Source organism: Macaca mulatta, chromosome 4, assembly GCF_049350105.2.
Source record: "Macaca mulatta isolate MMU2019108-1 chromosome 4, T2T-MMU8v2.0, whole genome shotgun sequence".
Lineage (NCBI taxonomy): Eukaryota > Metazoa > Chordata > Mammalia > Primates > Cercopithecidae > Macaca > Macaca mulatta.
The window spans coordinates 50,016,330-50,032,682 of NC_133409.1; the positions used below are offsets into that span (position 1 = coordinate 50,016,330).

The 16,353-nt window shown below is 35.4% G+C and overlaps 1 protein-coding gene across 14 annotated transcripts in view; it reads left to right on the plus strand.

The window, feature by feature from the left end:
- The window catches only part of UTRN (utrophin), a 576,786-nt gene that overhangs the window by 470,893 nt on the left and 89,540 nt on the right, over positions 1 to 16,353 (plus strand). For all 14 annotated transcript variants that reach the window (XM_015137213.3, XM_077999492.1, XM_015137214.3 and 11 more), the window contains 2 exons: positions 1,122 to 1,200; positions 4,324 to 4,384. In XM_015137213.3, coding sequence (XP_014992699.3) covers positions 1,122 to 1,200; positions 4,324 to 4,384 — 140 coding nt within the window. The remainder of the gene's footprint in view (positions 1 to 1,121; positions 1,201 to 4,323; positions 4,385 to 16,353) is intronic.

Sequence of the window (16,353 nt, forward strand, 5' to 3'; positions counted from 1 at the left end):
TCCAGCCTGAGCAACAGAGTGAGACCGTGTCTCTAAAAATAAAACAAAAAGAAAGATGTGGATAAAAGATGTAGAGTATCCAACCTGGGCAGCATAGTGAGACCTTGTCTCTACCAAAAAAAAAAAAAACTTAACCCAGTGTGATTGCACATGCGTGTAGTCCCAGCTACCTGGGAGGCTAAGGTGGGAGGATTGCTTGAGCCCACGAACTCGAGGCTACAGTGAGCCATAATCATGCCACTGAACTCCAGCCTGGGCAACATAGTGAGACTCTGTCTTTACAAACAAAACAAAACCAAACCCAAAAATGTATATGAAAAAATATGGAGAGTACATTAATATGCCTGTACAAACTTAAATATATGTCTCAACCCCAAGTAGAGATGATCAGATATAAATTTGGAGGAAAATAAGATGTTGCATACTCACATGTCTTTTCATTTTCTGTTTATCTTCTACCACCTCACTCTATCCTTCTAACTATCCACTATCTATGTACTGTCTATTTCTCTCTCTCTCTCTCACCATATATATATATATATCTATTATCTAACTATCTAGTTTCCTAGGCTTCTTGTTCATTTGCTCCCTATAACACTTTGTACCATCTTCCTTACAAAAGAGAGATGAGTAGTCACTAATTCCATGACCACATTTTGACTTTAGAGGCTTTAGAGATAATGTACTGCCTTAGAGGCAATGCAGAGTAACAGTTAGGGCACAGATTCTGGCACTGTATGACCAAAATACAAACAGGAGTGTTGCCACTCACTAGCTTTATGTCCTTGGGTACCTCTTTGTGTTTTAGTTTCTTAATCTGTAAGACGATGATAAAAATAACTTTTACAGTTATTATGAAGACTAAAGCGTTAATTTCTATAAATTGCTTAGAAGAGTGCCTGACTCTGTTTACTCTTATTTGAGGCCAGGAGTCTTTTTTTTTTTTTTTTTTTTTTTTTTTTTACCATTACTCTGATACCAGAGACAGAGAAGGAGCCTATATAAACAATCATATCCTGGGCAATAGCATCATTTATTATAGTCTTTAAAGCAAAGATATTATTAAAGTTATTGTTTCAGAATTAAATTATTTCCTCTGTCTCACATGTGCATGTGTACAGGTTTCTGTGGATGATCGCCTTAAACAGCTTCAGGAAGCCCACAGAGATTTTGGACCATCCTCTCAGCATTTTCTCTCTAGTAAGTACTAATAAACTGGACTGATCGCATTAATTGAATGAATTAGCATTTTTTTTCACTTTAATTGAAGAAGCTGTATTCCTTGCTATCAATATGTTTATTTAGATAGATGCATGTAAGGAGGTACTAACGTCAATGAAAATATTGCTTAATGGTTATTATTTGTATTAATGTAATGACAACTGAGAAGTCTTCAAGGTGGAACAGAAATGAATTCATCTTTAGCTATGGGTTTTCATTGGAATGTCTGTTATGATAACTAACATAGTATCATATCATCATTGCTGTGTCATAGGCAAAGATTATGAACTTTTTCATAATAAAGAAATCAGTTTTGTATTTTAAGATTTTAAATTAATTTTTCTGCTTAAAAAGTGCTTATTTAAAATACACCTTCAACTTTTAAAGTAAAAAAATCACTCCCCATAAATCTTTAAGTGGGAAGATTTTGATTTATTAGGCTCAATGCAATTATATTTAGTTTTTCTTCTATTCAAGTATTGCATATGTAGCCAAACCACCTATGTAGAATTTTATGTAATATTTTTCAACTGGAATTTTTAAATTTATAGACTATTCTTGAGATCTTGAATAAACAATTTGAGCTTCTACTTTATTTATCATTCACTGCTGAGGATACTAAAGAATGTAGGATTTATAGTCAAACAGATTTAGTTTAAACATTCATTCTGCCGCTTACCAGACCTGTGAATTTCTGAAGGTTGATTTCTGTGTCTTAAAATACCATATTACCTATTTCTTCTGATTGTTTTGAGAACTCAGTGACAAGGCATATCCAATTACACAAAGCACCTAGCACAGTTCTTGACACAAATGCTTTCAGTAAATATTAATTCCTTTCCTTTCATTTCCTCTGGCAAATATATGTAAGAAAGCAATTTGTTTCATTTAATTCAATTTAAGTAAACTTTAAAACTTAGGACAAAGCTTGTTTCTCAATCATGACAGTTTTTTGCAACTATAACCATAGAAATAGCTAAAAAATACTATATCTTCTAACTAAAGTGATTACATTATATTTCCTCTTAATCTTTTTGTCACTATTAATAAACTGCCTTACCTCAGTTAAAGGTTGGGCTTTTCTTTTACAATTTCAAGAATCTTAATCAGTCATTTCCTGCCCCTTCCTGCCCTGTACCTCTCTACCTCTCACTGTCCTCCCTGCCCCCACCCCTACCTCAACACCATATAGTTTTTCTGTTTCACAAACCTTAGACCTTAGCTAGTTAATCTTTGAGTGGTATAGGCCTTGCTGGAATATACTGTGTATCTAGATGCCAGGACACATTTTTAAAGTCCGGATACCATCAACGTTGATGAAGTAAATAGGTTTGCTGTATACTTATTAGATATTAAATATTCCAGATTTCTAAAGCTCAGTTTCTCAAAATGTAAAACTATGTACCAAGATCAAATGAAAGAGGAGTTTACAAAATAATTGAGACTGTATTTGCAGTTCTAAGTATCAGTTATCTTTAATATTGATGAAATGCTACACTTTCACCTAGCAATCACTGTCATAGTAGAAATCAAGCACATATTCTTTTGGAAGTGAAATATTGTGAAATTTACACACATTTCGTGCAAGTCAAATACATGGCCTTGTATTATCTAACACTGAGAGTCCAAGGAGGTGGAAGTTATTCAAATCAAAACAATTATTAAAATGAGTGGAGAAGTATAAACAAAGTCCCAATTAATAAATTTAATAATTGTTATCCTTTTCTGCTTGGAATCTTTGGCTTTATTATATTTCTTGGACTTTAGCCATGGTTATAAAAGAAGCCTGTTTAGTTAGGCACAAAATAAAAACTGTCCTGTTAGCCTGGTGCCGACACTGAAATGAGGTTGGCTCTAATGAGAAATATAATGTACCTACTTCCTCATTTTCATCCCTTTTTTATACTTTGGTGGGCATAGATTGAGAAAAGAATATTTGCCTTTTATAAAGAGAGGAAGAATTGTTGAGTAGAAAAATTGCTCAACTGATATTCAGAAATTGAGATCACATCTGAGCTCGACCATTTATTTACTGGCTATCACTCTTTGCGCAAGTTATTTTATCTCTACGCATTTAGTTCCTCATCTATCAAATGGAACTTTAACGTGTATCTTGCTGGCTTCCTTACCAAAAAGATATATTTGAAAATGCTTGACAAAGTTTAGAATGCTGAATAGTTGTAAGATATTAATGTGACATGAAATTGAGAAAAAAAGTATTGGTGACAACTGGCTACATGAGGATCTGATGATATTTGCAAAGTATGAAAATTCAAAGTATTATCTGAATGTTGGTATTTGTTCATTTAGCAAAATTCTTTTATGGCACTAAATTCACATGTACTATTCTTCTTAAATAAGTCTTAAAATAACTGGTTAATGTAGGAATAAAGTATTTTTTATATGTAAGAAGTAACTAGAATTGAAAAAAAAAAAGTACCTCAATTAAAAACCCCCATAAAATCTCAATCATAGTAAGGTCTAGTGCAAAAGTAGGAGACTGGGCTCTCTATGTGTTTCAGATGAAAGTAAGAAATTGGGATTTTTCTGCCTAGACGATTGCCTTAGTTCTTCACAACTTTTTGCCTATTTTTAAATTTCCTCTTTTTAAATTTTGTAGAATTGAATATATTTAAATGCCATCTGTACTCAATAGCTCCTCCTGTGACTATGATGCAAAGTAAAGAATGTTATTAGTCATCTGGAAAATTCAGTCTTCAAAAATCTCATTTTTAATCTGGATATACCAGGTAAATTTAATTTTGGTTTTATCAAAAATATATATGGAGTACAGTTTCCAGATGGCACTAAGGTTTAAACTGTAGTATTTATAAACAACACCATTTGAAAATTTAAACGTATTTTTATCAACAGGTTAAATTAGTTGGCATTAGACCTTGAACCTGTATTGTTTCTTGTTTTATTCAAATGAATCCTTAAAGCCATTTTTTGTTTGGCCCAGTGGATCTCATAATTATAGGAATCCAGCTCAGAAACCAGAGCAGTTCATTGAATTTGCTATAAAATGTTCAGTTGTTTTGCATTAAGGTGTAAGGCTTTTTGGTTTCCAGAGTTTCCAATAATCTCCCTTTGTTTCCTCAGCATCAGTCCAGCTGCCGTGGCAAAGATCCATTTCACATAATAAAGTGCCCTATTACATCAAGTAAGTTGATTTTAATTCTCCCTTATAATACCAAGAAAATCATGTTTTATTGATAACTTAAGAGGCTTCTCCCCCCGTAACTTTTAAAAATGGAATTCAGTCCTGTTATCTGAAGGAAACTATGATATATTTAATGTTAAAAAGAAACTAGTTTTAACATGATAATTATATTTTTCATTTATTAGGTTAGGGATATAGGTGTGTTTAGCTGATATATTTTAAAGTAGAGATTAAAATATTTGGAGACAAACAATAAGCTATGATGGCTCTACTGTACTCCAGCCTGGGCAACAGAGTAAGATCCAGTCTCTAAAAAATTTAAAAAAAAAAAATTGGAGAAAATGACAGAATTTCAAAATACTCTTGACACAATGATATTTGCCAAACTGTGCAAATTCTAAGCCATTTTTCCTCCTCCAAGAAAATCCATATAAAAATGTCTTATACTCTTCTTATTTTATTCCACCAGTAGGAAATAATGATTTATCATGAAAAAGTTAAATATTGTCAAGTTTTTCTTTGTCTTATAGAAGTTATCTGCATTATTAGCATAGGCTCATCATTCTTTGATTTTGTTGTCCAGTTAGTTTCTCCTTCTTGCACACAGTTTCTTCTTCTTATATGACATTTTATAAGTTTTGTATAATTTACACAGGCTCTTAGTAGGCCTTGATCCTTGGCTTAGGGCTATGTATTGTCATGGAACAGAATGATAAAATACTACTTCTGCAGTCCCTTGTAGTGTAACTTAGTAAAGATATTAATTTACGGTGTGCTCTAGTGATGAGTCATAGTTCACCCTATTTTATGTGTCAGATGAACAACATCATAATCATGACAACACTTACTTATTGTCAGAAGACAGCTCTGTCTCAGGTTAGCTGTGTGACCTCAGGTAAGTCAGATGAAGATCTCTGGGCCAAGTTTCCTTTATATCATTTCTAACATGGAGTGTGGTATCTCCAAAATCTATGCAAATGCTAATAATCTGCTCTTCCAATATACTTCCTGAAAACGTTGTGTGAAGTCCATGTTAGTGAAATAGTCTTTTCTTAATAATTTTTTATTTCAGTCTGAGATGTAAGCTCAGAGTAAAAAACAGGTTTGCCTAATATATAATAAATATAATAAGCAATATATATTATATTATCTTATGGGAGTTTAATATTTTTATCAGTGTATAACCTACAATGCACTGAGTTGTGAACTGAGTTGAGAACAAGGTATTGAAGCAATTGATTGGTGTCAAATTTGCCCACGTAAGAATGGGAAGAGGTCAGACGCTGGATAAGTTGGCATGTCTCTAGTGAAAGAAGATGTGATTGTCTAACTGAAAACATTTAAAACTGTTTACATTTTTATTGTACATTATAACAATAATAATAGTAATAGTATTAGAGAACTTTAATTCGCTTGGGTGAATATTGACTTGAATTTAGTATTACAAATTTAGATATAAATCTGATGTACTGTGGTAGGCAAAATAATAACTGCTCCCAACCCCCGAAAGATGCCTGCATCCTAATCCCTGGTACCTATGAAAATATTTGGTTACATAGCAAGGGAGAATTAAGGTCGTAAATGGAATTAAGGTTGCAAATCAACTGACCTTTAATTAGGGAGATTATTCTGGATTATCCTGATGGGTTTAATGTAATCCCAGTGGCCTTTAAGAGTGGCAGAGGAGACAAAGAGAGATTTGAGGATGCTAGCTACTAGCTTGGAAGGTAAAGGAAGCGGACATGATCCTTAAATGCAGGCAACTTCTAGAATCTGGATAAGGCAAAGAAATGGGATTCTCTCTTAGAACCTCCAGAGAAGGAATACAGCCCTATCAACTTTGATTTTATCCCAGGGAGACTTTTTTGTAGCAGCAATAGAAAATTAATGCATGTACTATACAAAACTCAAGAAGGTCATGCAAATTAATTGAAATTAATTACTTATTGAATTGACTTAGAATCCTTTATCATCTGATTTTTTAAAAATGCAAACTGGATCTAGTATATGGATTTTACTAGATAAAGAAAATATTAAATCTCTTGCTTTATGTTTCTATCATGATTATCTGTGTGGTTTGGCACTTTTAAAGTCCATCCTTAATTTTAGCTCTTTTTTAAAAATGAATTTCCGTATGTTCAGGTTAATTATATACGACTGAGAATTAAATTGTCTAAATCAGAATTTCTCTAGTTCAAAATGTTTATAATTTTGGAAGGATCTAATAGGATTGTGTTCTTGTTCTTATGGGGCAGAGTTCTTATGGGGCAGATTGGCAGAGTAAAAGTTAGCTTTACCTGGCTTCCCATTGGCTAGAGCACTATTACCAGCTCTGGAAAATAGATATAATATAATGATGGCCAGTATTTTAAATAATAACGTTTAGGACTGTAGCAGTCTAAAAAATCTTCTCCATCACCAGTAAAAGATTGGATTGTTTAAAATATATGTAGTTTTAGTGTTAAATGTCTTTTAAGTCTTTCAAATTTTTAGAAATGTGCCCATTTGTATATAGCAATTTCCCATTTTCACAAAACTTGTTTAACCAGGATCTTTCATTGTGTAATTTAACAGTTTATTTCCTCATGAAGAAGGAACATCAAATTCTGAAGTTAGAGTTATAAAAGCCAGTATTTATGTGTGAAGAATTGTTATGAAAACAAAGTTTAATTCCCAAATTAATAACCAAGCAAACGGTGAATGAAAAAGCTTTTAATATACACTTCCCTTTGCATGACTTCAAAAGTAGAAGAAAAATGTTTAAAACAAATTTCACATGATTGCCATGCAAGGAGAATTCCCTGGGGCAAATTTAGAATGTTTATGGCCAACAAAAAATAATATTCAGGTAGAAATATTCAATGTTTTCGATGTTTAAGTATATCATCTATGTATTCACTGTTAAAATATGGCCAGAAAGTTGAAAGGAGACTAGGAAGGACAAATTATTTTTATGTCATATTTTAATTTTATAGATCACTTAAAACCCACTTTGCTGGCTTCCCACTGCATTTCTGTCTCTCTAGGTAATTCCTTATTAATATTTTGAAGTGCACTACAGTGGCTCCATGACTCATGTGTGTAGAAAATGATAGAATATAAATCTGAACTGAAAGAGTCTATATAGTGTAAATCCCTCTATTCATTAATATCTTAAGTTAAAACTAGTCTATATAATATAAATCCCTCAATTTATTAATATCTTAAGTTAAAAACTAGTCTATATAGTATAAATCCCTCTATTTGTTAATATCCTGAGTTAATACTAACATTCGAAAATTTTATTTGCTGCCCCTAAGGTAGACTTTCTGAAACCGATCTAGTGATTTCTTTTCTCCTAGTATAGTGCAATGAGAGCTCATTGTATTCAGGGTTTAAGAACATTTAAAATGGGGCTGGGTGCAGTGGCGCATGCTTATAATCCTAATGCTTGGGAGGCCGAAGCAGGTGGATTGCTTGCCTCCAGGAGTTCGAGACCAGCCTGAACAACATGACAAAACCCTATCTCTACAAAAAATTAGCGGAGCATGGTAACATGCACCTATAGTCCCAGCTACTCAGGAGGCTGAGGTGGGCGGATCACTTGAGCCCAGGAAGTCAAGACTGCAGTGAGTCATGATCACACCACTGCACTACAGTATGGGCGACAGAGTGAAACTCTGTCTCCTTTAAAAAAAAAAAAAGACAGAGGAAAAGAAAATTTAAAATGGTTCTTGCTGCCTTCACAATATACGATAATCTGCCGTAAAAGCCAGATCTCTCTCATTGTAAATTTTTGGTTATGTATTTTGCACAAGTTGTTCATTTCCTCAGCTAAAAGTTAACTTCCAGGGAGTATGAGGGATAAGAGGAATGAAAGCTTTGGGTTCGGCTGAACTTTCTTAATGCATCACATTAATCATGTAAAATTCACCACTTCTCAGTTTGCCACAGAAATAATGTAACATATAATAATAATAAATATTTGCTGTGGGAAATAATAATGATCATTGTAATAAATTACATTTTTGAACAGTCATTTGCCAGGTGCTGTGCTGAATCTTGTGCGTAGATGATCACTTTTAATTCTCTCATTAGCCAAGTGAAATATAGGTACTATAATTACCCGCATTTACGGATAAGGCTTAATGAATTATCAATAACTGCATTAAAAGTAGTTAATAAGCACACTTACAGCTTGCTTGAGATTACATAGCCGGTAAGTAGAAGAGCTAGTGTTCAAACCCAGGGATTGTCTACAGCTCCTGAACTCCTGATCACTATGCGGTGCTGTGTCCTGGCCCCAATATTAGTTGAGTCAGAGGATGGAAGTTTTTAGTCCCATGGAAACTTTGAACAGGATGAAGCATTATATTTAGGAAGGAGGATAGTAGTGGAGAAAGTATGAGCAAACATCTTTTCTTTCATACTGTAGACTGGTTACCATTTACTATGCACCTCCTATGTGCCAGCAACTGCGCCCAGCCGTCCAAGGACAAAGCCCATGCTTTTTCCAGTACTCCACCCTGCCCTTGTGTAGGCTTTTCCATAGGCTAATTTCTATAGGAGGATCTATTTTCTAAATGTTTAAAGCAGTTTCACACTGTGGTCTGGTAATGGAGAAAGGTGCTTTTTCATAGATAGGAAGATGTCATTCCCACAGTCCTTGCCAGTTGGACATTGAGAGGAGCTCTGAGGTGGGGAAACATATTCTTTGGCCTTCCTCTATCTTTCCCCATTCACATGGTCCGAAGATTTCTGTCAATGGGTAGATTTAAGTATCTGTGGGTAAGATGGCCAACAAAGCTGGCTTGTGAGTCCTAAGGGACTTGAAACACAGATGGTTCTCTATACATCTGGCCTGTTGGTAAGTCGCAGTATTTAACAGAATTTAGTAAGGTATAGTTAGGAAATAAGGTTTTCCTTTTTCCTTATGACATCTTCTCTAAAGCCTGAGTTGTTGACTTTTCAGTAAGCCTTTAGTTTTGCTAAGGTTGACTATTCTGTTCTTGTGACAAGGTGTCACCATCACAATTTAACAATTCTATAGCTCGGTTTTTCCCACTGGAGTCTGAAGTGCGCACGTTAATTCTTCATAGAACCCTAAATACAATGTACAATATCACACAACACACAGCTTTCATTATGAACATATTAGTAACCTCTGGTTATATATACACCATGCATGTCACATTTTCTAAAACTGACATTCCTCAATATTGCAAAATATAACCAGCATAAGCTTGTCTATATCTATAAAATTCGCAGTCTTAACATTTCTTTCCCTTGTTCTAACTCCCTCTTTGAGAGGATTCAAATGAAGATTATCCTCAATTTTTTACATCTCTCTTTTTACTTTTATTTTCTATTCTTGTGTCCATTATTGATAATCCTGCAAAGCTCTTTTAGACCCCCTCTCATTTCCCAAGGCCACCCTCTACCTCCCCTAATCCTTCAGTAACTGAAAGGAAATGAAGTTTGTAATAGTTGTAAAATCTTGGGGAGCGAGTAGTTGATCTTTATCTCAGTCATACAGTTCATTTGTGTAGATTACATAAACTTGTCTTGGCTGAACTACACATACCGTCTAGAGGAGAGAATTCATGCATATTTCTTTAGAAGAAGTGTGTACCAGCTTAGGCAATACAGGAGAAATAGTCCTTCCCTAAAGAAGGGCAGAGAGGAGTTATCAGCAAGGCAATCTCCAAATACTCAACCTAACAGGAAAATGAAAGCTAACAAAGTATGTGTAACAGCAACTGCAAAGAATTAACATAAAGCATTTTATCATTAAAGGTTATAGAAAACTTATCCCAGAACAGAATAAACCCATAACAAAGGTATAATTAACAATGAAAAAATAAAGATAGCTCTCTCCAAAAGGGCCCCTACAGCAGTCTTTATTTCTGCCTTCCCTCTTCCGTGAAGATGAGGGATGGTATCTTTTCGGTTCCAGTTTTTTAAGTGAAGAACTGTTGGGCCACACTTTGAATCTCTTTCCAGAAGTGGAGCTTGTGGTTTTGATTTTAATGATAAAGAAATAAATGAAATAGAAGCATAAGAAAAATGTACTGGAGAGTCTGTTTTTCTAATAGTCTGTGACCCTGTTTTTATTGAAAATAAATATTTAAAACTCACTGGGCCAACTCTGCTGATGGAGAGGTAAGAACAAAATTGATCTATGAAAGAATGTAAGTACCTTAGGATCACTAAAGTCCTGGGCTTGGAGGGGCTTCAGATAAATGAGCATAAGCATACCTTGGCTAACTAAAAATCCAAACAGCAGAAAGCCTGCCCTGCAGCAGCCAGCAAACCATCACTGCGAAGAAATCTTATGTATTACTGGTGTCCTAGTTAATTGAGGTAATTTAGGTGGAATTGACATTGTCTTTGAGAGACATTAGGTAGTTCAGGACTTAAAATATCACCTTCACTGCCATTAATCTACATATTGTTGGGCCATGGAGTAGTATTTTGGCTTGGAATCTTCTAGATTACCCAACTCTATTGCATTATAATGGCACCATCAGCCTTACTGGGCAATTTGAATTTTAGGGTAAGGGATACAGTTAGTATTCTACCATACAATCTAGGTAGGATCACTGTGGGGCCATTCAGAGAGGGAAAAAAATACCTATACTCTATAAAGATTAAATTTTTAAAACTGCCATTGCAATTAGCAAAAGTACAGAAGTAATAATGTTTAAAATTGTAAAATAAATAGAAATATGCTGATTATAAAGTAAAATAATACAGTAAAAGATTTCGTATAACCATATAGAAAAAATTAGAAGTAATTAATCCCTGCTTTTAAAAATACATAAAAGAAAGAGATAAAGTAGTAATTTATCTTAAAATAAAAAGCTAAAAGCTACAAATCCAGCTTTTAAAAGCAAACTTAAGGGATACAGTGATCCCCTCAACTGTTGTGGGAACATAGTCCTGGTGTTAACACCTTCAGATAGGGGCATGCAAGGCTCCCCAGGGCCAGTGCAACAACCAGTGACCTACAGGAATTTGGCTGATGGTCTGAATCTCCCCAGTTTGAGAGTCAGGGAGATGAGGGTAGGGTTGGGTGGGAGGTGGGGTTCCCTATGAATTCTGGGCTCATGTAGAAATATTATCAAGCTAGAGGCTCCCCTGGGTTTACTGAGTATTTGCATGTTTGTATTTCTAGACAATCTAGTACCCTCAAGACAATTATCACCTATCCCTCCCCTCGCACATAGGCACATCAGTTTTGATCATTAATTCTACTACTTTATTTAAAAACAAACACAAATAAACTTTGCCTTATTGTTTTGTAACAATGGTTCTATTAGTCAAAAATGAAATATTGACATCTTGTATTTTGGGGTGTATGATATGGTAGCTTATTTTTATATAGTCCTTTCCATGTTTGTATCTTTAAATCTACTCCTGAGTGTGAAATTATTTTAAGTGTTACTTGTTTAAGAGACAGGGTCTCACTCTGTTGCCCAGGCCAGAGTGCAGTGGTGCAACCATGGCTTATTGGAGTTTTGTACTCCTGGCCTCAAGTAATCCTCCTGCCTCAGCCTCCTGAGTAGCTGGGACTACAGGTACATGCCACCAGGCCCAGCTAATTGGATGTTTTTTTAGAGATGGAGTCTTGCTATGTTGCCCAGGCTGGTCTCAAACTCCTGACCTGAAACAGTCCTCCTGCCTCGGCCTCCCCAAATGCTGGAATTACAGTCATAAGCCACTGTGCCCAGCCTAAATGCCTTTTATAGTCAAATCCTACAGAATTATTCATTATTTACAATGTTGTCTTCCTGCCTCCTGTCTTCATTATCATGAGATACTAATGGCATTTTTAAGGAAGACTCTAAACTTTTACAGTACCTATTATCAAGTGGGATCATATATCTTATTTGAATTTTGACAGAATGGTTTTTTTTTTTTTTTTTTCTTGAAGTCCTGACCTCTACACTTCTTAACTTTTCTCTTAAGTTAATTTTTTTTTTCTAAAAGTATGTGGATTTCCTGTCTTTAAAAGCTTAGAGGACTGTAGACAGTGTTTGTGAGTGGATGAGGAAGTTGAGTATAACCTGAGGAATATATAAGTTACTCCTGCAGCTTTCTCACCCATTACCTCCATCCTCTCCCCAGGGGCTTTTCCACACAGGCACACATACCCACACCCAAACCCACACCCACACACAAGCACATGCACAGAGTGAGAATCGATGTTATTGATGAGGGTACTCCACATTCTTCCTATGTTCTAGTCTTGGGTGAAACAAGGACTGAAAAGATTATAAATTCCAAAGTAAGTATATCACCTCTCAGATCTTTAAGAAGGTGTTACTCAAATAAATGATGTCATATCAGATTGCCAACATTTGTTTTCACTCTTCATACTTTAGGCAGCCGAATGCAAAATTGATTAGTTGGGAGCTCATGCCTGATTGCTGTATATATCTAACTTCTATAAGTGTACATAAAGTAGATGTTAACAGAACCTGTATTTTGCTTGTGTCAACTTCCTTTTCTGGAGACTTCTGGTTTTCTCATAGCACCTCCCACCTTCTAATACACTATATGACTTATTTACAGTGTTTCTCGTCTCTTATTTTTCCCCATCCTGAGGCATGGCCACTCCACTTGGCACCATGGAGTTCATAGCTAATATTTGTAGGACCAGTTTGAATGCAGGAGAAAAGATAGAAGCCAAACAGAAGTGGCTTGAGTGGTGAATGGGACACGAGGAAGTAGATGTGGTACACTACTCATCGGTGAATTTTGTCTGTGAAGGAGAGAAAAAAGGTGATAACTAGCAGAAAATGTAGATTTGAGGTAGGTGTGTGTGTGCGTGTGTGTGTTTGTGTGTTTAAGGATGGCACGTTGTAAACATTTATATTCTACAAAGGATAGTCTTCTTGAAAGAGGGGTTGACAGTGCAGCATAAGAAATTTTTAAGAAATCGTTGGGAAGAATTGGCCTTTAGTAAGAAGGGGGATAATTTCTCAGTTAAAGGGGGGAGAGGATGACAAACTGGCAGATGGAGGGAGGTTTCCTGAGTTGGTGGAGAGAGAAAAGAGTCCTCATCTAGTGGTATTTCGGTTTTCAATGAAGCGTGAGATAAAGTGAAATGATACTAAGGCAGAGAAAGAAACCAGTTTGGGGAGAGAGATAGCAGTAGTGAATTTCTGTTTTGGAGTTTGGGAAGGCAAGTTTATTAGGGAATGTAGTGCAGTTGCCAGGAGTTGGACATTTGAGGTTTGAAATCACATATTTAAAGTAAAACAAGTCTGTCTGTTGAGTGATTTTCTCCAGTTTTTATCCACAGCTGCTCAGGTCCAGAGTAGGCAAGTAATTGAGCTGATCCAGGCTTGGCAAGGGGTGAGAGAGAAGCAAGGGAGATGAAGTTATTTGTAATGATTCTAATGATAGACCATGGACTCAAATTTGGACAGATTCATCAAGAAATATTTTAAAACCTTAATTATGCAAATATACTTCCATATCAAGAGTCTAGGCTTAAAATGAGACTATCTCTTTAAATCTTGTTTCTATTACTTACTATAGGACCTCAGGCAAGTTATCTAAGCACTCTCTGCCCTAGTTTTTTTCATCTGTGAGATGGAGACAGTATTGTCACCCAAATCACAGAATTGTAATCCAAATTGAATTTACACATAGAAAAAGTTTATCCAAAAAAGTTTACTTGGTACAAATTGAGCACTCAAGTAGCATGTTATTACTGTGATTAATATAATACATCCTGACCTAGTATGTTATATTTTACTTTGCACAGCAAAGAAGAAATACTTTTCTTTCTGTGATTGTCTTATCTCAGGGCAATATACATAGTTCTTGTCCCCACATTTGTATTTTTACTTAACTCATCTTTAGTTTTGTTATGTTATATGCCTTTATAATTATAACTGGAATGGAATGATATATAGCAAACCTCACAAAATCCAGTTGTAAGCATAAAATTGTATAGCTAGTAACAAGTATATTTGGTAAGTGTCAGTTTTTGGACAAGCAGGATGCCTTCTGATCATCCTTTAAGATTTCATGGAAAAATATCAGACCACTCTAATGAGGACAAATGGGTTTAAGAAGTATCTTCCCCAGAGCAGTCCTTTGCCCAGAAATCAATATTTTACCAGTCTATCAAAAGTGCATGTCCTTTGCTGTTGGTTCATTGTGTTACATATTAGGCAGTATTGCAGCACAACTTTTTTTGTTTTATTTGTTGGTGCTACAATCTTATATTATTTGTATTTTACTTTCTGTGACTTATCAGTACACATTGTTATGAATAATAATAGGTGGAGGGATATACTACTTCTTAACCTTATGGGCTTAATATTTTGATAAAGTCCATAAAATGCAGAGATTATATGTTATCCCAGCTGGGGCACTTCAGAGTAAGGGGGCACTTTTAATAATTATACCAGGATGCTGATGTACAATTCCTGTATACAATCTAGTATAAAGCAGGATTTATGCTGCTTGAAGTATAGTTTTCAAAATAGGCAAAAAAATCTTGACTCTTTTATGAATACAAAAAGAGCATGTTTCATTTAACTCATAATAAGGGAACCAGTAAGAAGTTATAATAGGTTCCAAAGAGAATACAAAGTGTCACCTATTTATAGTCAGATTAGGGATGCTAAAATGAGTTTACCTCTGGACGCAAAGCTGACAAACTGGTCAATATCCACAGGACAGTAATCAATTGCATTCCCCTGGGCACAATTTGCATTTATATGGACAGAAATCATTTGCATTACTATCTGTTTTCTTCAGTTTGCAGAGCTTAAAATAGCTCAAAGAGAATTTAAGCTTTACAGGATACCCACTGATTTTTTGCCCACAGCAAAGACCTTCACAATTTTTCCCTCCACAGGCAAAACTGGATGGCTGGCCAGCCTAGTTCCATGTCACATGTTCTCACTATTGTTTGCTTCATGTGATTTTGTACTTAACTGTTAATTGCTACTTTGTTGGGTTTTTATTTTTTATTTTTTTAATTTAATTCTTGGATAGATTCCCATGGCTGTTGCCTTTTAAAAAGAGGATTTTTAGTAATAAAATCATAATTTTATTTTAGAGCTTATCAAGCTGCACAATATGAAGTCCCACTCCCTGTTCATATTTGAGATTAATTAGAACCCAAGCTGTTGTTATTTTGGGGTAAAATGCTACTATTCTGTTTTGGTTGCCTACTCTGGGAGAACTTCAGGCATTTTGGCAAGAGGAGCTGAGCTATCCAGCTGTTCAAATACTTTAAGCCTTTGGGTTCATTGTGAATTTTGCTTTAACCTTCTCCCCTGACTTTAAAAAAAAAAAAAACAGCAAACCAGCAGCCAACTGCATCTCCTGTTTTTTATTTCTGTTGTTTGGTAAGCGGCAGTTATACTTTTGTAACCAGAGGCTGTATTTATTTTCTGTGTTGGCAGTTCTGCCTAATGAATCAACTGGTATTGAATTCACAAAGGGAGATGCCCGTTCCCTCCCTCCATCTGTTTGCCAAATGTGTGTGTTCCCCTCAGCTCTCAATAGTGGTTTCACTAAAAAGAGCCATTAGCAAGTGGTGTTCACCTTGAATTCTCAGTTCTCAGCCTGACTGAGAAATAGTGGTATTTTCCTCTTGTGATTATATAGAGGCTGTGTGAGGTGAAGACCCACACCTGTAATTCCAGAGAAAGCATATTTGTTGTTTAAGTGTAACGTCTGGCTCTACATGACCGATGGCTTTAGTTTGGTTCTTGAGCCTTGGTTTGCTCCTTCATGATGGGATGTCTGTCTCTGGACAATACTGTTGTCATGGGGATTGAAATTCCCTGGTTCTTGAGCCTTGGTTTGCTCCTTCATGATGGGATGTCTGTCTCTGGACAATACTGTTGTCATGGGGATTGAAATTCCCTGAAAGAGAAGACAAGAGATCAATGAATCCTAGTAAGTTCTCTCAGACCGGGAGCCCATGATGCCTTACTGGAATTGCATTACCTCCT